General features: G+C 49.2%; 1 protein-coding gene and 1 pseudogene across 3 annotated transcripts; one reads left to right on the top strand and one right to left on the bottom strand.

The window, feature by feature from the left end:
- Positions 1 to 1,915: 1,915 nt before the first annotated feature.
- Positions 1,916 to 24,123, bottom strand: TAF5L (TATA-box binding protein associated factor 5 like). Of its 2 annotated transcripts, none has more exons than XM_084755959.1 (5): positions 23,904 to 24,123; positions 15,170 to 15,314; positions 12,829 to 12,933; positions 8,476 to 9,200; positions 1,916 to 3,642 (listed from the first exon to the last, which is right to left on the bottom strand). In XM_084755959.1, the coding sequence occupies exons 2-5, from the start codon at positions 15,309 to 15,311 to the stop codon at positions 2,845 to 2,847; spliced, it is 1,770 nt and encodes a 589-aa protein (XP_084612085.1). In that variant the 5' UTR covers positions 15,312 to 15,314; positions 23,904 to 24,123; the 3' UTR covers positions 1,916 to 2,844. The 2 variants fall into 2 exon arrangements, with proteins under 2 accessions (XP_084612085.1, XP_084612086.1); XM_084755960.1 differs by lacking the exon at positions 23,904 to 24,123 and adding an exon at positions 23,551 to 23,784.
- LOC311582733 (small ribosomal subunit protein uS17-like) lies at positions 3,649 to 5,775 on the top strand (annotated as a pseudogene). The gene has a single exon. The product of its transcript is annotated as a small ribosomal subunit protein uS17-like (transcript).
- Positions 24,124 to 24,125: the final 2 nt, after the last annotated feature.

The raw sequence follows: 24,125 nt of genomic DNA, 5'->3' as shown, positions 1-24,125 counted from the left end.
ACAGAGAAACCCTGTCTTGAAAAAACAAAACCAAAATTTCACTAGAACATGCTTTTGGGGATTCAGACCTGTGATAATTGGCTGAAGTGCCTTTTTAACCGAAGCAAACCTGGCCTCCAGGTTCTCACAGCATCCCTTAGTCCCTGTTACTGGGCACAGCTGGCACGCCCTGCCCTCTACCCTGAACTCTCTGGCCTAGGGGCAGGGAAGGCTCCCTCTTCCCCAGAGGCTCTTCACTATATAATCCAGACATTTTGGTTCTTCCCTCCCTCCACCCCTCCCCCTTCCTGTCTCTCTCTGCATGTGGACTTCACTGATCCCCTCCTGTGAGGGGAGATGCCCCCAATAAACCTGCATTTATATACGCTAATTTGGCTTGAAATGGCTCATTTTGTCGGTGGAAGAGTACCTATCCCAGGCCACTATGAAAAGGCTGAAGGCACAGACTATCCTTTTAATCCAAATGTATTAAAGGATCAAACCGAGAAAAGGCAGACTTCTTATGCAACCAAGATACTGTAAACATGAGGACAAACAAAGGAAAGGGGGAATCATGGCATCCTTAAAACTCTGAGCATTTCTTGAGTTTTTCTCAGTTTTTTGTTGTTGTTGTTGTTATTGTTTTTTTGGTTTTTTGAGACAGGGTCTCTCTGTGTAGCCTTGGCTACCCTGGATTCGCTTTGTAGACCAGGCTGGCCTCGAACTCACAGCAATCCGCCTGCCTCTGCCTCCCAAGTGCTGGGATTAAAGGCGTGCGCCACCACGCCTGGCCAGTTTTTCATTTTTTTGAGGTCTTAGTGACCCTTGTTCCTCTGCCTTTCAAATCCTGGGATTGCAGGTGTGTTCCACCAGGACTAGTGCACAGGCTGCAGGTGTGTCCCACCGGGACTGGTACACACACATTTTTAGGTGTGCTTGATATATTTCAAAGAATACAACATTCTTCTGAAAATTGAAAATAAACTCAAACTTTCCAGTTTAACTTACCTGTGCTGTACTTCTAGCATACATGAGGACTTAATGTCTTCAATGTCTTGGCATAAGCAGACCTGTTATTTCCCTGGTAAAGCAGACCAAAAGCCACACCTGCTCCAAAGAAACTCTCTAAATGCTGAGTCAAGCATCTACCCATAAAGGACTAAATCCAATGCACTTTACACTTAGCGACATTTGTCTGTCTGTCTGAGACAAGGTCTTATGTAGCCCAGGTTAGCCTCCCTAGTGCTGGAATTATAGGCCACCACACCCATCACCTTGGAATTCTTCAACAACTTATTATTAATGTAGCTTTTAGACCTCTTAGAGTTTACAATGGGATTTCTATTTTTTTCTTTTTGTTTATTTTTTATTTTTTTTAGTTTTTCGAGACAGGGTTTCTGTGTAGCTTTGGCTATCCTGGACTTGCTTTGTAGATCAGGATGGCCTCGAACTCACAGCAATCTGCCTGCCTCTGCCTCCCGAGTGCTGGGATTAAAGGTGTGCACCACCACGCCTGACTTTTCTTTCTTTTTGAAACAGTGTCACACCATGTATCCATGGCTACCATAGAACTCATTATGAAGACCAGGCTAGCCTCAATCTCATAGAGATCCACTTTTATTTGCCTCCCAAGTATTAGGACTAAAGGTGTGCACTGCCACACTCAGCTACAGTGGACCGAAAGTGGGTCCTCTAAATGGATGTCCATCTCTAGCCAGCAGCCAGCAACGCTGGATGGACCGCTGTTGCAGGCAACCCAAAGGAATGCTGGAACACCGTGCCAAGTAAACCGACAGCACACAAAGCTAACGCCACGCCTGCTTTGTGGCTAATGTGGCCTGTGCTCTGGCCACTAAGCGAAGATGAGATCACTGATACACTTGAGTATTCTGAAAGTACAAATGAGATGCCACGCTTTTATTTTTTTGAAACTAAATACATTTTAATAGAAAACAAAATACAAAATAACTCTTTTCAGAAAACAGAAATATTGAATCCTTTCTCACACATTAGAACTTGCTTTGTCCTTAGAGCATGGTTGGATACTTGTGAGTGCACACGCATGATTCTTCCCCGTGTTCACTATACCGACACTGCAGTGAGGGGCGGAAGCAGATCAGTGAGGGAAAAAGACATCAAAAGCCACACCTCAGAATTAACAGTCATCTGGACATCCAGCATTTCAGTCTATCTTGTGACTTACTCAAAATTATTCTTTATCGTAATTTTGTTGATGGTGCAGGGATGGAACCTTGGGCAATTGACACAAATGTTGAGACCACCCTCTGCCCACCATTTTCTTTCCAAGGCAGAAGTGCAGCTATAAAACCATCTCTCCCACCATCACTGCAAGCGACCCGCCTGCTTGCAGGGGCACTTTACATGGTGCCCTTTTCTCCTGATACACTGGGCTACCAAAGTCTCAATTCCCTGAACCTCAAATTTCCAAGTATCAGAGCCAGGGCCTGGATCAACCCTGCAGACAAGAGCAGAGACGCCGCTGCCAGTGTTGGCTCTCCTCTTCTCAATAATAATAATTATTAATTATAATAATAAAAAAAATCCTGGTTCTATCATTATGGAAAAGGAAAGGCTGCTAGGTCACCCCTTCTTTCCTAGTTCCTGTCCCCACCTCCCTCAGAGCAGCCACGGGAGACACTGTCTACAGCTGCATAAGCAAGGTGCCTGCATGAAGCCAGGAGGCCTCAAGCCTGAGAGCACCCAGCTCTCGACCGGAGTCCTGTGCCCCAGGGCTGCACAGAGGCGGGTAGGGAGGGCTCTTTTGCAATCACTGATTCAGTTTTAGCAAGTCCTGGACTGTGACCAGCCTTCCAGCCCCACCCAGTCTGCCACCTGGATAAAAACTTAATGTTCTTGATTCTCTTGTGTGATCCCAGTCACCAGGAGGAGGTTGCAGGCCATAAACTGTACACTCAGCACGTTGCTCATCTGCCCAGTGTACACACCCACGAGCTCACCTGAAGAGCCGTCAGCAGGTGTGTTGCAGCACGTGCTCCTGATGTCCCAGACACGAACCGAGTTGTCCATAGAGGCAGAGGCAACCAGACCGCTGTCCGGGCTAAAGGCCAGACTGGTGATACTGTCCGTGTGGCCTCTCAGTTCTTTAAAAAGCGTCCCAGAGGCCAAGTCCCACAGCTTTAACCGCTGGTCCTCACCGGCGGATGCCAAGTATTTACCGTTGGGGGAAAAGGAGAGGGACAGCACAGGCCCCCGGTGGCCAGTGAAGAGCCGCACTGAGTTTCCCTGCTGGGCACTCCACAGCCGGACAGTTTTGTCAGTGGAGCCTGTAGCCAAGTAGTTTGAGTTGGGGTGGAATTTGACACAGTCCACATCTGCCAGGTGTCCTGCATATATCCTCAGTGGGTACGTCCGATCAAAAGACCACAGCCTGGCGGTACGGTCATGGGACCCACTGGCAAAGTACAGGCTGAAGGGGCTGATGTCCACGTCCCACACAGGATAGGCATGTCCCTGATACAGCACAGTGTTGGTGAAGCTCCCCAGGTCCCAGTACCTGATAGACATGTCTTCAGAACAGGAGAGCAGCCCTGAGCTGTCTGCGAGGAAGCGCGTGCTGTACACTGGGCCACAGTGTCCCCGCAGGATCTTCATCTCTGTGCCTGCATTATCGTCCTCATTCTCCTGGAACATAGTGGGGTGGCAAAACACACAAGAAGAAAACATTCAGTGGTCTCACAAGGAAAATAAGCCTGAGAGAAGAAAAGCAGAGAACAGGGCCTGTCCGTCAGAAGGCGTGTTCTTCACGGTCACGCCCCCGACAACGCCCAACTCTCGGCCACGTCAGACTGAGACCAATCCTTCTGTGGGCCTTGATCTCTGAATGAGGAGCTGACCGATGGCAAGCACATGGGACGTCCACTGTTAACCCTGAGAGGTGTCTTTTGAAGGCTGACTGCTAGCCGGTGGAAGCAGAGGCAGGTGGATCTCTCTGTGAGTTCCAGGCCAGGCTGGACTACAAAGTGAGTCCAGGACAGCCAGGGCTACCCAGAAAAACCCTGTCTTGAAAAACAAAACAAAGAACGAACTGATGGTCTTCTAAACTGATACCAAGTCCCTAGATTCTCCACAGCACTGCCCCCAGCTGTCAGTTCTCACTACTTTATGACTGCCTGTTTCTACCTTGTCTAATGGAAGTGAGAGAGACCTGGTGGACATTTGTGATCACAGTGACAGCAGGAAGAACCTGAGCTCACAGGCAGCTCAGACAGGAAGTGATAGCTTGTGGAGAGGGATCTCAAGGACTTGGGCCGAAGTAAAGCCTGTGTAGGAACTGTAACCAGCACATACAGCTACCAGCAGACCACGAATGCTGACAGAAGGAAGCTGGCTGCTGTGACTTTTGTCTGCAAGGCCAGTGCTTAGCATCGTCAAGATTTTGATATTACAGAGACTTTGGGGGTGGGGGTGGGGCAGGGGAGACAAACAAACAAACAACAACAACAACAACAACAAAACAAAAAAAGGAAAAAGGAAAGGAAGTTGGAGAGTCTCAAACTTGTCTCCTAAAGTAACTAAAGTGACAGACCATAGACAACCAAATGTGGTGACGCATACTTTTAATCGCAGCAGTCAGGAGGCAGAGGCAGGTAGATCTCGGAGTTCAAGGAACTCACGTCAACCTTGGAAGTATCTTTTCCATGAAAACAGAAGACAAGTCCACAACAGTACTTGGAAATCAAGTGTCCAAACCCATTTGCTCTCTGCTCTCTCTCACACAGAGAAGGTTCTGACCACTAGAGTTGTGACTCTCCACCAGTGGTTAACACGAGAAGAAAACTGAGGCAGGCTCTTGCACACTCAGCTTCCCTGGCTCCTGCACTGAACCATGCTGGGATCGCATCCCCCACCCATGCTGTAGATGGAGCCCAAGGGCCTGGCCATACCAGGCAAGCGACCGTCTACTGAGCTATAGCACACAGCCATATCTTTTTCTAACCCGAGACACAATTTATACGCCTTGCTATATAAGATTCACAGGATTTTAAAGTATGTAATTCAATAGTTTAAAATAATTTCTTCATAAGGGAGGGTATGCTGTGTGTGAGTGTGTGTGCAAGTCAGAGGACAACTGTGTGGAGTGGATTCTCTCCTTTCACCTTTACACAGGTTCTGGGGATGGAATTCAGCTTGCCAGGCTTGTGTAACAAGCACCTTGCGAGATCCCGCGTAGTGAATAAGGAAGCCTGGCAGCTGACCTAGCTCTCTTTTTCTCAGGCTGCCAGGAAGATGGCAGACATTCAGACGGAACATGCTTACCAAAAGCAACCTACGATCTTTCAAAACAAGAAGCGTGTTTTGCTCAGAGAAACTGGCAAGGAAAAACTCCCTCAGGTACTACAAAAACACTGGCCTAAGGAGGAGCTTCAAGATGCCCAAGGAGGCCATTGAGGGCACCTACATAGACAAGAAATGCCCCTTCACGGGCAATGTCTCCATCCGAGGTCGGATCCTGTCTGGTGTGGTGAATAAGATAAGATACAGAGGACCACTGTCATCCGCCGGGAGTACCTCCATTACATCCGGAAGTACAATCGCTTTCAGAAGCACCGTAAGAACATGTCTGTGCACCCGCCCCGTTTCAGGGATGTACAGATGGGCAACATTGTCACCATGGGAAAGTACAGGCCCCAGAGCAAGACTGTTCGATTCAATGTGCTCAAGGTCCCCAAGGCTGCTGGCACCAAGAAACAGTTTCAGAAGTTCTGAGGGGACTCTGGTCTGCTCCTCAGAACAAACAGAGGTATTTCCCAACTTTGAAACAACAACAACAACAACAAAAACAAGCATCTCCCTCAGTGAGTCATCTGGCTGACCGAGCCCAATGGTAGTGTACCATATATGACACCACAACTAACACATCTCACACACACAAAACTCTAAGCCTATTAGCAGCCATCGCTCCTTTTCTCATACTTAGTCTGGCATCTACTTCTCTTTCTGTGGAAGAACCTATTCCACATATTTTGATGAAAACATGGCATTCTGAGACTGGCTCTCAGGTCACACACGCTTTAAGTGTCCTGTGCCCGTGGCCCACTCCTTTTCACAGGTGTGTAATATATCAAGGCTGGGACAGGCCACAGTTTTGTTTATTTACCTAATAATAGACAGTTAGGTCTATTATTTTAAAAGAAATATTTATTTATACAGTATTCTGCCCACATGTACACCTGCACACCAGAAGAGGGCACCAGATCTCATTACAGATGGCTGTGAGCCACCATGTGGTTGCTGGGAACTGAACTCAGGACCTTTGGAAGAACAGCCAGTGCTCTTAACCTCTGAGCCATCTCTCCAGACACCAGTTCGGGTTTCTACCTTGGGGATTTGATTAATATTCTATTAGCATTCTTGTGAAAGTTCTGATGTTGATCTACCTTACAATTTCAAGCATGTCCAGAGAACGGAATTGTCGAGTCTGAGAAGTGACTTAATTTCTACTGTCAAAATACGATTGCTCCAAACAGGGTAAAGCAGAGACTGCTAACTCAGCCTTTTCCTTGGTCTTGTGCTTCTTTGTTTCTTACCACCCAATCTCTGCAATAAACACCTCAGTCTTTTACTTACTTTCCCCGCCTCACTCCTATAGGCATGTGAGCGTCTAATCACTGGAGAGACATTAAAAACCAACTATCAGAACTTATACCTTGCTTCCTCCTTAAAATGCCCCATCAAAAATCAAAGAAGAAAACCAGCCAACTGGCAGACAAAAGGGTGGAGCACACAAATCCCAAGTGCCGTCTTAACTCCAGCACCATAGTTAGTTCATCCCCCCCCCCCACTCCCCATTTTTAAAGGCAGGGTTTCTGTTGTAGCCTTGGCTATCCTGGACTCACTTTGTAGACCAGGCTGGCCTTGAACTCACAGAGATCCACCTGCCTCTGCCTCCCAAGAGCTGGGATTAAAGGTGTACTCCACCACCACCCAATGTTAGTTCACTCTTAGTGAAACAGAGGCCAAGCCAGCAGCACGTTAGTGTGGGTATGATCTGAGCAGCGACACTTGAGCTGGTGCATGGCCTCTCCTGCCACCACGACCACTGAGGGCCCTCAAAACGGGCTTCCAGTGACAGTTTCCCTCCTTTAGCTCTGCATGACCTAACCTCTGGGCTGTGCTTCCTTTTCTGCTGGCTACTCAGGCTAGAGCACACACCTGGAGCAGCCTGTCCTTTCTGCTGTGCCACTTCCCCAGTTCCAGTCAAACTTAGTCTCCCTCAGTCCCTCCACTCTTCTGTTACAAATCTCAATAACCTCCAGTTTGTAGCATCAACGTTAGTTAGGGCATAGAATTCTTGTACTTCCAGAAAATGAGGAAGTAAACAAGGGCAGTACTCTTCAATTGAGGGGGAGAAGCTGCAGGCTCCATAAGGAAAAGCTTGACAACTCAACCCAAGGGCAAACGCAGTTGCCTGGGGAGCCTAGACACTAGACGTTCCTCACAGTAACAAAGCTCCTCATTGCACAGCCAACACTTCAAGGGCACGAGACTCAGCACGAGGCTAGGGTACGCCAGGGCTCACTCCTGTGTGCACAATACGTACAACATTATTACTGCTGTGGCTAATTACCCTCCTTTGTCCAAAGCCCCAAGGCAAAACTGCCTGCACGCCATCAGTAACAGGCCCAGACTGTCCGGGCCCAGCACGGGGGGTGCTCAGGAGAAGCTGGCCATGAAGGCTGTCTTCCTCAACTCAAGCTCTTACAGTGGTGACTCTGCTGACTGAAGCTCAGGCCACTGTCCTTGCAACTCTCACTGCTATTCGGGACAGCCACACCACCTGACAGCAGGGTGCTGCACTGACTGAGGAGACCCACACTTCTACAACCCAGGGGCAGGACCATTCTTGGCACACAGAGCCAGGATGGGTGCCTTGCAGTGCACCTCATGGTGACAAGGCTGGCTGACTGCAGACCCTGACCTAGCAAGCCTGTTTCTCACTACCTGAACCTGCACAGACATAGCAGATATGCAATCTGATCCCGGGGTTAGCATCAGCTGAAGATGCGTGAGTCAGGCCAGCGGGGCCACCTGCTTTTCAGATAGCGGTAACCACCACCCACTCATGAACAATGCTGACTGTTGGAGAAGGAAGGGCTTGGACGTCACTACCAGGCATGGGTGGGACTCAATGCTCTACCATCTGCCCTGAGCCCAGCTTTAGCTGCCTAGGAGGGAACTAGACTGCTGCTTCAGTGAGACAGGCCAGGTTAGGAAGAGTACTCTAACAGGAGGGAGGTATAAGAAAAAGTGAGCCAGGAGTGATCTTTAATCCCAGCAAGGGGATCTCTGTGAGTTCGAGGCCAGCCTGGTCCGCAAAGTGAGTCTAGGACAGCCAAGGATACACAGAGAAACCCTGTCTTGAAGAAAACAAAACCAATAAATAAATTATTTTTTAAAAAGGAAAAAGAAAGAGAAAAGAGAAAAGAAAAAAGAAAAAGTAAGTGGCACCCCTACCTCCTCCTCCAGAGTGTCACAAGCTAGACGGATCCGGGATGTGTCCACATGGTGGGGCTCTGATTTCAGCTTTTTGGACCTCAAGCTCCAAAGCTTTATGCAGGAGTTGTCAAAGCCAGCAGCCAGCAGTTTGCTGTCAGAGGAAATCTCCGCAGTATTCAGCAGCTGCTCGGTGTTATAGAAGGCATAGAAGCAGATGGTGGTGAGGGAGGGAGGCCCGTCCTTGACCCGCTTGATGCTCTCCTGCAACACTTCCAGGGCAGCCTCATTCTGCAGAATAGGGCTGGGCACATCTGGTGGCTCCAGGCTGCTGCTCTCGCTGCGGGAGGAGCTGCCGCTGGCATACAGCTGGTAGTCTGTCCTCTTGGCAGGCTGCACGTCCAGGTGAATGTGCACGGCAAGCACCTTGCACAGGGCAGTGTTGTTATCGCTTTGGAGGTAGCGGACAAGGTAGTTGTAGCTGTCTTCCTGGAGGCGGATCACGTACTTGTTGTCCAGGAATGCTCGGAGCTGCAGGTTAGACAGGATGTCCTGGACGGTCTGCGTGGTCTGCAGCTGCTCGATGACGTCCTTCTGGCTGGCGTTCTGCAGGAACATGCCGTGGAAGCGGCTGTAGAAGCTTTCCACTGTGCTCTTGGGGCCACTCTGGACCAGGTTGAGGTGGAGGTAGACGAAGAGGGGGTACAGAAGAGGCATAACTTCATGGCTGTACTGGGAGTCAGAGTCTGCAATGAGGAACAGAAAACTCACACTCAGCGACCCTGGAGAGCCAGAGGATCCCCCTAGAGCTGGCCACACGCCCCTCCTGCCACACAGAACCTAGAGCCTTAAAGTCTTCCGACTAAACAACAATGGTCAGTCAAGGCTGGGATGTGGCCAGGCCCTGTAACAGCTGGCCAGCCGTGGCTAGGCTGCAGCCCAGCCTCTTCCTCATTCCTCCTAAAGTCATCATAAACCATGCTTCTGAGAATCCTTAGATGGGTTCTTCGCAAAGACCTCCAGCCTGAGGACTTCACAGAAACATGTATGTTCAAAACCTTCTGGGCAGCAAGCTAGGAGTGGTGGTGCACGCCTTTAATTCAACACTTGGGAAGGCAGGTCCATCTCTGCTTGAGGCCAACCTGACCTACACAATGAGTTCCAGGCTGGCCAGGGATACGGTAAGACCCCGCCTCACAGCACTTGTTTGGTTACATGAGCACTACAGACAGGAGTGCAGCCAGAGCTCGCTGGCTACCTGGGCCGCTGTTCTCCGTGATGGCGACAACAGCTATGCAAAGCTTTATAAAACTTACTCTCCCGTTTGCAGTAGGAATGACAAACAGGCTTAGTTTTTTGGTCATCAAGAACACAACTTTAATGTTATGAAAGAAGCTTTGCTAAAGATGTCGAGTCGGGCTTTAATTGTCAGGGATGGATGAGAAAAGAGATGTGCACAGCACCCAAATATGTGTGCAAGTTGAGGGCTCTGCAGGGACAGGATGAGGGGAGGGTAGGCACCTCACGGCACAAGGCATACAACTCACTCAGAGCCACAGCAGCCTGAACACTTGAGGGCAACAGAGGTTAGCCTTGGCAAAAGCCACTGTTACAGCCACTGTTAGCTTTAAGTTTCCTGCTTTTTGGGTCTGGCTTGTCCTCTATTGTAATGAGTTTGGATCTTGTATGGAAACAATGGTTTTATATTGAATGTAACACTTGCTCATGTTTAAGTACGTTGAATAAAAATGCGAGCCAGTACTTAGGGTCTGAACCTTATTTACAAACAAGCAAACATGAGCTATCGCACACAGGACGGACCTAGGCAAATACCTAAGATGCAATCAAAGTGTAGCAGTGTAAACTCCAACAACCCTTTCTCAACCTGAGAAGGCTTTGTGGAGAAAGCACCCTGGTTGATAAGATTATTAAAAAATTATTCTATACCTTTATGATTAAAAACCACATATTGTCCTGGGTCATCCTAAAATTGTTTATCATGGAGCAGACCATATCCTAGGGCCCCTCCATGATTAAATTACATGTGTGTGGCTGAACTGTGTCTGGCTTCCTCTCTGGACAGGATATTCCACAAAGACAACAGTTATGTCGGTAAAGACACCACCTAACCTGACGGACAGGTAGCCTGTGCTTAGCTGAGGAAGACATTCCCCATTATAAAGCAAGCGAGCTCCATGCAGAGCAATAGATTCAACCACGTAAATAAACGAAAGCCAGTTAACAACAACCTTCATTATCTCCACAGCCCTGCTTCCTACACATACTTCTAACAAAGCCTTCAATTCCTGACCTTCCCGTTACCTCCAAAGTGCCAGGACCACCCACCCAGCTCTCTTCTGAGATACGGTGGAGTTTGGACTCCCCCCACCCCAACACTAGATCACGCAAACATAGGTTCTTTGCTTAGAAAAATTTTTTTCTTTCTAGAAATGATTTTTAAAAATTTTATGTGTATGGGTGTTTTGCCTGCATGTGTATGTGTGTACTATGTGTGTGCCGTGTGCCTGGTGCCTTCAGAGGCCAGAACTGGAGTTACAGATGGTTGTTAGCTATTTGGTGAGTGCTAGGATCTGAACCTGGGTCCTCTGGTAGAACAACCAGTATTCTTCACCTCCAAGCCATCTCTCCAGCCCCTAATACAGTTTTGTTTTTGCTTTTAAAGATTTATTTACTATTTATTCAATATTCTGCCCACATTTTCCTGAATGCCAGAAGAGGGCACCAGATCTCATTATAGATGGTTGTGAGCCATCACATGGTTGCTGGGAACTGACCCCAGGTCCTTTGGAAGAACAGACAGCGCTCTTAAACTGAGTCATCTCTCCAGCCCCCAAGTACAGTTTTTTGTTTTGTTTTCGTTTTTTTGGTTTTTCAAGACAGCTTTTCTCTATGTATCCTAGGCTGTCCTGGACTCACTTTTGTAGACCAGGCTGGCCTCGAACTCACAGTGATCCACCTGCCTCTGCCTCCCGAGTGCTGGGATTAAAGGCGTGCGCCACCACGCCCGGCTCCAAGTACAGTTTTTGAAAATGGTATTTGTTGTGTGTGTGTGTATGTGCGCACATGTGCACATCAGGGTGTGTGTGCAGAGGCTGGAAGACAACCAGGAGCTGGCTCCTCCTGGTACCAATGTGGGTCTCAGGGATTGAGCACAGCCTGTCAGGTTTCACCGCAAACACCTTTCCCTAGCAAGCCATCCCTCTAGCTCTTTTCTGGTTTGTTTTAACACAGGGTCTTATGTAGCCTAGGTTGGCCTCACACTTGCTATGAGGACATCCTCTGTCCTTGAACTCTCAAACTTCATGTCTTCTGCTCCTAAGAACTAAGATGTCACCATTACTGGGTTAAGTTCAAATGACTTATATATCTTTTGAGACAGGGTGTCACCATGTGGCCCTGGCTGGCCTCAGACTCAGGCAAATCCTCTGCTTCTGCCTCCTGCGTGCTGGGATTAAAAGTTCATGCTCCTACAATGCCAGTAAGCCAGTGTCTGCTCATTATTCTCAATCCTTCCAGGGTAAAGAATGTTGTTTTATTTCTCATAAGACTCTGATTACTACTCAGAACCAACATGGTTCTCTCACTGCAACTCCTCAACCTCACGTTAACACTAATCATCTTGGGACCTGGAGACACGGTTTGGTTTAGCTGTCCAGCTTGTGGCTTCACTTCACACGCAAGGACATGGAGGTTCCCAAATGGGGCAAGTGATTCTTCTTAAACAGTTGTCTCTGAAAACTCACATTCCGAGTAAGAAGCAGAGAATGGAACACACGCCCATTAACTTTGTGTTTCTGTGGCCTGCCTGAACGACAACAGCAAAGCTCTTCATCCGACTTAGAGATGGAGGTACACTTCAAACTCACTTCACCTAAAGGAAGCTTTTCTCTCTGGCTGATTTGACTTTCATTTATTCAGAAGTTGTAAACCACTGTGCCAAAAGCCACGGGCAAAGCGTGAATAGGACATGTAGAGTTCTCTTTCTATGCTTGTAAGCTTGTAAACTTTAACCTCAAGATCGAACTCCCACAGAAATTCCATTTGCATACAAGAACTGTATTAAAAGTGTGGTGGCGTACTTTTTTTTTGGGGGGGGTGGTTCCTGGCTATCCTGGAACTCACAAAAATCTGCCTGCCAAGTACTGGGATTAAAGTGTGGGCTATCACGCTGTGGCACAGGTCTTTAATCATAGCACTCAGGAGGCTAGCTTGGCCTACAGAGCAAGTTTCAGGATAGCCAGGATTACACAGAAACTCTTGTCTTGAAAAACAAACAGCAGCGGACTCTAGACCCTGGTAACACAGAGGTTCTGAGGGACAGCTACATTACTTAGTTTCTTAAGAAGGACTCACCAGTCAGAAAGCTCCTCAGTCGTCCAAACTGCACTTCATACTGCTGGGGCTCGGCCTGGCAAGGGGCTGCAGACACCGCATTGGCACAGCCAGATTCTGATTGGACTAAAGAGAAAGACACACAGACAGAGGCAGGAGCGCAGTTACTATTCAGCACTCAGCAGGACGGACAGAGGGCAGAGAGGCCAATGGCGTCTCTGAGATGCTCTGAGGTGCTGGCACTGACAACACCTGTCTCCTTTCTCTTCTAACACCCCTAATACCAGGGTAGAAGACTGTAAAGCTAGGAAGCACAGGACAAATTAAGTGAAGAGAGGACAGGCGCGCAACATTCCTGAGATGCATCTGGAAACATGTAGCCTGTGTTGCTGTGTTACGATGTGCTGTGGCCTGGGCTTGTCAATCTGCAAGGTCATGCCTTCAGCTCAGAGGAACAGTCTTCAGTTGTTTTTTCTGAGTCTCCTGATTTCAACGCTGGGTCTTCTGACACTGTTGATTTTTTTCTCTATACTTCATCATTTAGCTTTACCTATAGAAAGTCTCTGTAACTATCAATCCCACTCCCCCACTTTTTTCCAAGACAGGGTTTCTCTGTGTAGCCCTGATTTTCCTAAAACTTGCTCTGTAGACCAGGCTGTCCTTTAACAAGAGATTCCCCCTGCCTCTGCCTCTTGAGTGCTGGGATTAAAGGCGTGTGGCCCCATGACTGGCCTAACTTTCAATCTTCTGTTGATTTTTTTCCTTTTTATATATTTCTTTTATTTTTGCTGTAGAAGGAAAAGTGTTAATTTTGATCTGAGCTGGTCAGAATCCAGCCAACAGTTGTTCACAGCCTTCCTGGGGAAGGAGGTTGGTTGCAGTGTTCTGGGAAGCTGACAGAAGGATGAAGCCCGGGGTCTCACTAGTTAGCAGCAGACAGGATCTTCTTGACTTTATACTTCCTTTTCTTACAGGGTCTCATCATGTAGCACTAGAGACAGAGAGGTAAACGCTCACCGAGGCGTCCCCGAGGAGCTCAAACAGAACGGCCAGTGTGCCTTACACAAACAGAGGGAGACTTCTGAGAGCTGCTGTTATCCCGTGAAGCCAGGACTCTCACTTCAAGGACCTCCTCAGGCTTCTAACACAGCAGCAAAGGCAGTCTACCCTTAAAGCCAAACAGGCCACTGACTGACAGCGTGGTGGGGCGGGGCTGAGGGAGCTGCCGCTGCTAGGATGGAGGAAAGCAGAAGTCCAGGAACTCAGAGGGAGAAGGAGGCACTCAAGAGTATGCCAGGAGCCAGGGCCACGTAAACACGAGAATCCACACCACACAGCCATCAGTGCCCTTCACAACCACCCCATTTACTGAAATGCATCCAATCACCAGGTATTCGGTGTAAGAAATAGCCGGCATAGAGGCTGAGGCTTGCTGAGAGGTCAAGGACAGACTGCACTTTGTGGAAAACTGTTTCATGAAAACCAGGGGGAAATGGAAGGACAGAAAAACTATCACACAAACCCTGAGCTCACAGAACAGCAGAGTGACCACCTTTGACGATGGTTAGCAACGGCGTGATATTCCTGATGGAGTCACACTTCTTCCCTTTTAAAATTTCCCCGTGGTTAGCAGCCTAGTCTGGCTTGGCCGTCACTGTGTAGCTCAAACTGGTCTCAGACTTAAGGCAACAACTCCCAATTTAGGTCTCCCAAGGGCTTGGATTAAAAGTATGAGCCATTAGCTGGTCATAATGGTGCATGCTTGTAATCCCAGCTCTCGGGAGGCAGAGGCAGGCGGACCACCATGAGTTCAAGGCCAGCCTGGTCTACAAAACGAGTCCAGGACAGCCACGGCTACACAGAGAAATCCTGTCTCAAAAACAAACAAAAAACCAAAACCAAAACAAAAAACCAAAACAAAAACAAAGAAAAGTATGAGCCATTATGCCCAGTTTCACTATGACTTCAAAACAAAATCTAAGACCATCAGCAGTGTTTCTGACGCCAGCATTTCCAAGCATCAACCCTACAGTATGTGTACATCCACCTGGCAGACCCTTCTTCCAGGAGCAAAAGTTGTATTCTAGCAGGAGGATCTACCACTGGGGTGTTGCAGAGTAAAAAAGTGGCACATACCATCAGGTACATACAGAACAATCTAGATTTCCGAGGAAGAAAATATAGCTCTAGCCAGGGCTCCAGAAGGCTCAGAAGTCTAATGAGCACAGCTCTGAAGGAGAGGAAAGGCCTGGAGGCCATGGCCCCTCAGAGCTTCTCACTGAGGCTTGGCAGCCTACCCTTTGCTGAGAACCCCGGCGGGCAATTGCAGCTGCTGTTCCAGGCCAGCCACAGGACCCGATACCTGCGAGGTTGGCTGCCATCTCCTCAGGGGTCTGGGATAGTCTCAGGCCTTGCTTCAAGGGGCCTTCTGAGTCCACGTACTGCCGACGTTTGAGGTAGCAGGACACCGCCACCTGAACCTGCTCCGTGCGCACTCGTTTCATGACCTATGGAGAAGAAACACAGGAAGCAGATGGTGAGGGATGGGAGAGGCCACACACAGGGAGCTTGGCATTCTCTTCCACTTTATCTGTTTTTCCAAAGGCCCTAGAGCCAGCTTCTTTGATGGGCCACATGGAAATAGCAAGGGTAACACACCCCACAGATCACTCTTGAACTACTGTCATTCAACCAGCTCACAAGCCTTTTCATTTGCACTCCTAGCATCAAGCAAGTAGGCAGGTGTGAATTTCAGCCATTTCTGCTGCTCTGCAAGAGAGCTGCTCATTAGAAGTACGAGAACAAGTATACGAAAAGTCAAGCAGGAGGCAGAGAAGACCAAAGGCCCGGGCCACCGGGCCACCAGGCGAGCCTGGTCACGGGAGGAGCCTTGTGTGGCTGTGGGGATGGGCCAGGTAAGCACTCTACACTGAACTGCATTCCCACCCACAGGTTACTCCATCACTTTCTTATGAGGCAGTGTTGACTGATTTGCAGTTCAACCTGGCCTTAAACTCAGAGATCTGCCTGCCTCTCCTCCCAAGTGCTGTGAGTCAAGGTGTGCGTCCAGGCTCAGCCCCCCTTCATTTTTTTTTAAGTTTTTTTTTTCTCGAGACAGGGTTCCTCTGTTATGCTGGCAGCCTTGTAGACCAGGCTACCTCTGCTCCTGAGTCCTGGGATCACAGGCATGCCCAGCACGCCTGGCGCTCAGCCCATAGTTCTTTTTTTTGAGACAGGGTTTCTCTGTGTAGCCTTGGCTGTCCTGGACTCACTCTGTAGACCAGGCTGGCCTCAAACTCACAGCCATCTGCCTGCCTCTGCCTCCCGAGTGCTGGGATTAAAGGCGTGTGCCACCACGCCCAGCTCAGTTCATAGGTCTTAACAGACGACAAGAGCTGTCACCCTTCTGGCATAGAGCACACACCTTTAATGCCAACACTAGGGAGCAAGAGGCAGGTGGATCTCTGAGTTTCAGGATAGCCTGGTCTACAAAGAGAAAACCCAGTCCTGAAAGACAAACAAAATATTGTCACCTGAATTTGAGGATTTAGGCAACGCATTTCCACCTACATCAAAATATTTGTTAATTATTCAAACCACAGACACAGAAAATGATCAAAACATAAAGGGGCAGCGTGAACATGTGTTAAAATGAACCACACTAATTGTCATAAGAAAGGAAAGTGGGCCGGGCGGTGGTGGCTCACACCTTTAATCCCAGCACTCGGGAGGCAGAGGCAGGTGGATCGCTGTGAGTTCCAGGCCAGCCTGGTCTACAAAGCGAGTCCAGGACAGCCAAGGCTACACAGAGGGACCCTGTCTTTAAAAGCAAAAAAAGAAAAAGAGAAAAAGGAAAAAGAAAAAAAAAAAAAAAAAGGGAAAGTGATGGGAAGTAGCCTGAATAAGACAAACAACTTTCTGAAAAATTTAAGATCATTTGAGGCTTTCAAAAAAGTGCAGAGTTTTTTTTTTTCCATTACTACCAAACTTATAATGAACAAGAGCCTCTACAATTGTCATGGCCTCAAAGGTTACTTTGCCAGACACTGAAGTACAGAGATGATCCGGGCAATGATGTGAATCTTTAGGTTCACTTGTCATGACTCGGGTGCATCTGAGCATGCTTGTGTCTCCCGGAGCATCCCTGCCTCAGGACCCCGCGCCCACATCCCTTAGTGTGGCCGTCCTCCAGCTTCCCTCCTTTCTCACCACTGCACACTGCACACTGCACACTGCCTTTTTAGTGCGTGTGGCTTTTTATTTATACATATATATATATGCCTACACACCAGAAGAGGGCACCAGATCTTATTACAGATGGTTGGGAGCCACCATGCGGTTGCTGGGAATTGAGCCCAGGCCCTCTGGAAGAGCAGACAGTGCTCCCCTCCCCCTTGTTTAGTGAGCTTTTAAAGAGAAACTTGATCAGATTGCTGGGCAATAAAGCTTGTCCTAAAGCCTGATAATCAGAGGTTTATGTCAGAACCCATGTAAAAGCCGAAGAGAATCCACTTCCACGATGCCCTCTGACCTCCACACACATGATGGCACATAACTGCATGCCCTTTTTGGTTTTTTTGAGACAGGGTCTCTGGGTAGCCCTGGCTGTCCTGGACTCACTTTTGTGGACCAGGCTGGGCTCCAACTCCCATCGATCCGCCTGCCTCTGCCTCCCGAGTGCTGGGATTACAGACATGGGCCACCACGCCTGGCCAGCCTTCTAATCTGTTACTTGCATCTTTATTTAAAATTTCATCTTTTTCAGCCAGGCACCACGACCACCTGTCTCAAAAGTGTTTGTTTGTTTGTTTGTTTTTAAAAGAAATTAACTAAACTACGCCTATGAGTGTTTTGCCCCCATGTAAGTCAAATGCACAATTTCTGTGCCACTGGATACCCTGGAACTAGAGTACCAGAAGGTGCCATCTGCCACCTGGTGCTGGGGATCAAACCCCGTGCTTTGGAGGAGCATCCGGCACGCTCAGCTGCCGAGCCGTCGCTCCAGCAGCTACCTTACCTCTCATAGTTCTCTCTCTACAATTCCTTTCAGTGAATTGTGCATCAATACGCACGTACGTTTGTCCTGCTTACCTGGCTAACACACTGTATCTGACCAACCCTCCACTTCTTGAAAGTCACATAGCTGGGGAAAGGGAGGACTGGAGTCACAAAGTGTTACCGACCCTACTGAGCTATGAGGCAGAGGCCGTGCTGGCTGTGCATCTCACTCCTGGAGCACCACACAACCACACAGAGCCCCAGACACCTGCCAGGAAGGAGGGGAGGGCACGACAGGGCTGTAACTTGGTCATGTGACAAAAAGCATGAATAAATTCCCAATATTGATATTCTTTCAATGTATTGATGAACTTCCCCCCCCCCCACAGGGATTCTCTGTGTAGCCTTGGCTGTCCTGGACTCACTTTGTAGACCAGGCTGGCCTCGAACTCACAGAGATCCGCCTGCCTCTGCCTCCCAAGTGCTGGGAATAAAGGCGTGCGCCACCACACCAGCTCTTGATGAACATTTTAATTGTTTGTTTTCTATTGCTAGCACAAGGGCCTTAACACTTAGGAGAGGCTGCTCCTCTTTTCCGTTAATGAGGCCAAATCACTGTTTCTCTGTGGCCACCATTATAGCTCACCTGGCCGTACAAGAACCCCAGCAGTGTGTGTATGTGTACAAATAAATAACCCCAGGCCTGGAGAGTCTGATTTAGAGGGTGAATCAAACACATCCAGCAGCTGTGGCTCCATGACCCTTTCTAAGTGTGGCCCAATTAGGAAGTCAAGACATCCAGCCTTGCCCACATTACACTCTATCTGCTGCTGACGTTTTCCAGAATGCCTGGCTTCAAGCCCTGTTAAACTAGTTCACTTCTACACTTCAAAATCTAAAACTTTCAGATTTCCTACTGTAAGATTTTGGTGACATGGGACTATGTACATGTACCCATGTGAACTCACAAGCATTCCCATCAAACCCTTCCTTTTTGTTTTTTGTTTGTTTTTCAAGGCAGGGTTTCTCTGTGTAGCCCTGGCTGTCTGCTTCCCCTGCCTCCTAAGTGCTGGGATTAAAGGCGTGAGCATCACCCACCACCTGGCTCCAATCAAGCTCTCTGAGGCGGGGAGAGAACTGCCATTGAGACACAGACAACCCAGGAGAGCAGACCTTAAGATAACATCACCTGTGTCTGCAGATAAGGGGAAGAGATGCTCAAGCAGAAAAGAAAACAGAGAAATGTCACCTGTGGCGACCCAAACTCAAGCAAGGGAAGGTAGGAGCATCAAGCCTCACCTCAGGCTACATAAAAATCCGGTTTAGTTTTATCTTTAAAAAACAAAACAAAACAAAAAAAACCCAAATAGGAATGCTCAGCTACATCTGATGGAGAGAAGCTAGTTTGTAAATACTGACTGCAAGAATTCACCTCCGATTACGCCTTTCAGCAGGAACTGTCTGAGTGCGGCTGCCTTCTCTAGGAGACTCTCTGAGGACAGGTGAGCCAGCTTCTGGACCAACAACCTCAAGGAGAAACTCAGTAGGAACTGGGTTACCAGCACACAAGGAACACAAAACACCACAGACACGATTTAATCAGCAGAGCTGGTTCTGTTCTGATGCACATATTTCAAGCAAAATAATGAAATAATGCATCAGAGAAACTGGACTCCCATGGTAAAATATCTGCAAATGGACCTGTACACTTTTGTGTGTGCTTCCAAAAATATCATCCCCCTATTGTTTTTCAGGTTTCTCTGTGTAGCCTTGGCTGCCCTAGAACTCTCTTTGTAGACCAAGTTGGCCTCGAATTTACAGAGATCTGCCTGCCTCTGTCTCTCAAGTGCTGGGACTAAAAGCGTGCACCACAACGCCCAGCTTGCTTCCAAATCTCTTAACCCAAGTCTCCTAAGGCTTACCCAACAATTTTGACATATCTGTTCACTTTCCAGTGTTCATAATAAAATACAAATAAAATAAAAGAGTTTGGCTATAAGTACACAATCTTTTGTTAAAATTTCAAGACTCGAAGTCTCCCCCCAATTTTTGGTGGTGGTGGGAGGAATCAAGACAGGGTTTTTCTGTGGAGCCTTGGTTGCCCTGGACTTGCATTGTAGACCAGCCAGGCTGGCCTCAAACTCACAGAAATCCACCTGCTTCTGGCTCCCTGAGTTCTGGGATTAAAGGGGTACGCCTGGCTGACGTCTCAGTTTTCAATTCATACAAAACAAATGCCAAATCCCTTCTCCACCTGCATCTTAGTGGTTGCTTCTGTTCCACTAACTTCCAGCAAAGCTGCAATGTAAACTCTTACATGATCACTCCAAGTAATCACCAGGAAGGACAAACTGCAGGGTCCTCTTACACTTCCCTAAGTCGAGGATGTTGGAGTAGGGCCTGGTAAGCCTGGTCCATCACTGCACTCTGCATCTCGGCCTTACCTACTTACCACCAAAGACAGCAGGTAAAGAACAAGGTGAGCCAAGTGGCAACTGCGCAGCTCTGTGGAGGCCAAACCATTGCTATATGGACCAAGTCCCTTCCTTTAGAATGGAGGTCAGGGTAAATCCAGGCAATCTAACTTCTACACAACCCTCTAATTCACCTGATAAGAGTTGTTGACCATGGGCCAGTTTTGGGGGTATGGAGAGCTGAGTATCTTTTCTAACTATGAACTTATGCTTTAAAAAGTCTGGAACTAGGGCTGGAGAGATGGCTCAGCAGTTAAGAGCTCTGGTTGCTCTTCCAGAGGTCCAGAGTTCAATTCCCAGCAACCACACGCTGGCTCACAGCCATCTGAGGCCCTCTGCTGGCCGGCTGGTGTACATGCAGATAGAGCACTCTCACATGGGATTTACCTCAGTGATAGAGCTCTCACTTAGCAAGCACAAAGCCCTGATTCCTCTGCTGGGGCAGGTCTGGGATTTTATCCTTATTTGTTTGAGATGTCATGTAAGATCTTATTAAGGTACTCACATCTACTCTACTCCCCGTTTTGTTGTTGTTTTGGTGGGTTGGTTTATTTTTGACAGGGTCTCATGAAGCCCAAGCTATATTCTCTGAAGACCTTAAACTCAACATCTCAGCCGGGTACAGTGGCACACGTCTTTAATCCCAGCAATTGGGGAGGCAGAGGCAGGTGGATCTCTGAGTTTGAGATCTTGGTCTACAAAGAGTCTAGGACAGCCAAGGCTATACCGAGAAACCCTGTCTTGAAAAACAAACAAACAAACAACTCCAGGGATCTCCTGGCCGCACCTCTCAGTGCTGGAAGAACAGGTATGTGCCATCACAAGGAGCAAGAGCTGTGGTGTGATTGATGCTGTGTCCCCAAAGCCCCCTCTCCTTATGTGACTGCGCTGGAGATGGGGTTTAAGACTATGACTCTTTGTCTTCTCAGATGGACAACACTGAGTACAGCTGAATGGTTCAGTTCCTATCCTGCTTACTGGCTTCTGAAGGGACAGGTAGCATGGCTATGTATTTGAGCACTGTCTAGTTTCCGCTTGGACTTATTTTAGGCTTCTGATCTTTTGCAATTTCTAGGAACCAAGAAAAACCACAAGTATTTTATTTCTACTTTAATACTGTTTTTTATAGCACAGGGGAGCTCTCTATTGTTTAGGTTATTTTTCTTTTGTCATGAAGAGAAGCCATGACCAAGGCAACTTATAAAAGCAAACATGGGGAGGGGGTTGAAACAGGGTTTCTCTGCAGCCCTGCTGTCCTACAGTTTCTTTATGCTGTACTTGAGTGTTCTCTGAACTGTGAAACTTAGACTAAAAAGCCCATCTATCTGTATGAAGCTAGACACCGAGGCTGGGGTGGCGCTCTCCGGCCCAGCTGTACTGCAGGCATCATTCAGCTGAAAACTTACTTTCACTGAAGCGTAAAAAATTAAAACCCGGGAGATGGCTCAGAGGTTAAGAGCACTGGCTGCTCTTCCAGAGGTCCTGAGTTCAATTCCTGGTAACCACATGGTGGCTCACAGCCATCTATAATGTGATTGGATGCCCTCTTCTGGTCTGCAGGTGTACATGCAGGCAGAGCATTGTATACATAATAAATAAATGTTAAAAAAAATTAAAACCCAATCATGTCATTCTGAGGTTGGTCTGAACTGCCTCTGTTTATGTTCAAACCAATTTTTAGTTCTCACTTTACTGGAGGTCCCTCACCTTTTATGTAGGCCTTGGCCAATCCCTCTCCTATGGATGGAAGCGCCCTCCCACACGCTCACCTGGCTTGAACAGATCTCCCATGGCTTCTTCATTTTTGCCCTTCCACCCCTGAGCAGGGAGAGCACCACAGCCTACGTCACGGTGCTGTCTTTCCTACACTACCATGGATTCCTAACGTTTATTTAACATAGTCCACTGCTAAGTAAGACACCATCCTAACTACCTCCCACAGACTATCTGCTTTTACCCTCACTACTGTTAGGTAGGTACTATTCTTCAGGTGGGAGGGCTGAGGCCCACAACAGTCAGATAACCTGACCAAAGCCCAAAGTCACTCAGCTCTTGGACGCAGGTTCAGTGGTCCAGGTGAGTGTCTGTTGTTGAGACAGGGTTTCTCTGTGTCAACTGAGATCCTGGACTCGCTTTGCAGACCAGGCTGGCTTTGAACTCACAGCGATCTACCTGCCTCTGCTTCCTGAGTGTTGGGACTAAAGGTGTGCGCCACCACGCCCGGCTGTTGAGCCTGCAGGCTTTACAGCACCGCTTTACTGCGCCCACACGGGACCCCAAGGGAGCGTATAGGGCAGGCTGATGCTTATCCAAGAATGAGCAGGTGTCAGTCAACGCCCTGAGGTGCTGATGGCGATGTGGAAGGCTGGGAACGTGACCTCAAGTACTCTGCAACTGAACAGTGCTGGCACCACACACGACAAAGCTAAAACAAGTCAGGAAAAAGCAAAGCCTGTCCTTCGTCCCTAGGTGTCTTTCATGGACTTGCCACACAGAGTGCAGAAACAACAAAACTCATCAGTCACTAAGCAGCCAGGGAAGGCCTTCACCCCTTTCCCAGGGACAGAAGTACACACAAATCTCACAGTTCCAAGGGACTGTCCGCAAACACACGAACCTAGTTTATTATCACTGATGGCAGAAAGCTGAAGGCACGAGCAGACTTTTCGGCTATTCTGGTTTGACACTCGCCTTATAATTCACAAAACAAGGAGATTCACGTGTGTGTGTGTACCAAGTCTCATTCTGTAGTTTAGAGGTTCACGTGTGTGTGTGTGTGTGTGTGTATGTATACCAAGTCTCACTCTGTAGCTTAGAGGTGTGTGTGTGTGTGTACCAAGTCTCACTCTGTAGCTTAGGCTGGCCCAGACCTCACTTTGCTGGCCAAGAATTCGCAGCAATCTTTCAGCCTACAGAGTGCTGGCTGGGATTACGGAGTGCGCCACCACGACCAGCCGAGTCTAGCCTTACACTGCCATCCGTCCCATCTTACAGGAGGAACCGAGGCGGCTAGCTAGCTACCTACAATGGTTGCAATCCTACTCTCCGCGGTCACCAACTCCACCCGTGACATTCAGCCCCTTCGAGATGAAGTAGCCGAGAAGTCTGTCACCTGGAGGAGGAGGTGGAGGACTGACTCCCTTTCTACTTCACTTTCCAGTAGGGCGGACCAGGCTGGAACGCGTCTCCAAACGCCGGGTCCGGGACACCGGGAAAGCCCTGCCGCCACCCACCGGCCGGGGTGGGGTAGGGTGGGGTGGGATAACCTCACCTCTCCACGCCGGAGCCACAGCGCCTGCGAGGTCGGCGGCAGCCGCGAGCCGCCCGTCGGCTGCCCACTTCCGCCGAGCGCCCTCGTGAGCTCGCGGTTGGCTCCGCGCGAGGGCGCCCGGCGGGGCCGCGGGAGGCGGGGGGTGGGGTGGGTGTCTCCCGGGCGCGTGCAGCCGGGGCCGCCACGTGCGGGGTCGCTCGGGCCCGCGCAGGTGTGCGTGTGTGCGAGCGCGCGTGCGTGCGGGCGGGAGGCGCGGAGCGAGCCGCTCGCCCCAAGCCCCTCCCCCGCGTCCCCGCCACCCTCCCTCCCTCCCTCCCTCCCCCCCGCCCCCGCCGCTCCCCGCCCGCACTCACTGAACATCCCAGGCGGCTCCCGCTGCCCCGCCGCCGCCCCGGCACCGGCTGCTTCCCTATCCGTCGCCCGCCGTGGGACTTCGCTACCGCCGCCGGCTAGCCGGGACCCCGCGCCCTACGTCCTGCCGCGCCCGCGGTTCTCGGTGGCCGCCCCATGACCGCCTGACGGAGCGGGCACGCCGGGCTAGGCCGCGGACGCGCGACGCCGCGGCCAGGGCGCGC

Source organism: Acomys minous (assembly GCF_964271855.1).
Source record: "Acomys minous genome assembly, chromosome: 14".
In the NCBI taxonomy this organism is placed as follows: Eukaryota; Metazoa; Chordata; class Mammalia; order Rodentia; family Muridae; genus Acomys; species Acomys minous.
Note: the sequence above shows the minus strand (reverse complement) of the source record. Positions and strands in the feature narration are given on the sequence as shown.

What these genes read in the sequence shown, in the direction of transcription:
- TAF5L (XM_084755959.1), bottom strand. Translation starts at nt 15,311, where the DNA reads ATGAAACGAGTGCGCACGGAGCAGGTTCAGGTGGCGGTGTCCTGCTAC. An exon ending in ACTGAGGAGCTTTCTGACTG is followed by an intron (nt 9,201 to 12,828) that starts GTGAGTCCTTCT and finishes TCCTCATTGCAG; the next exon opens with ACTCTGACTCCCAGTACAGC. An exon ending in GTGACACTCTGGAGGAGGAG is followed by an intron (nt 3,643 to 8,475) that starts GTAGGGGTGCCA and finishes ACTATGTTCCAG; the next exon opens with GAGAATGAGGACGATAATGC.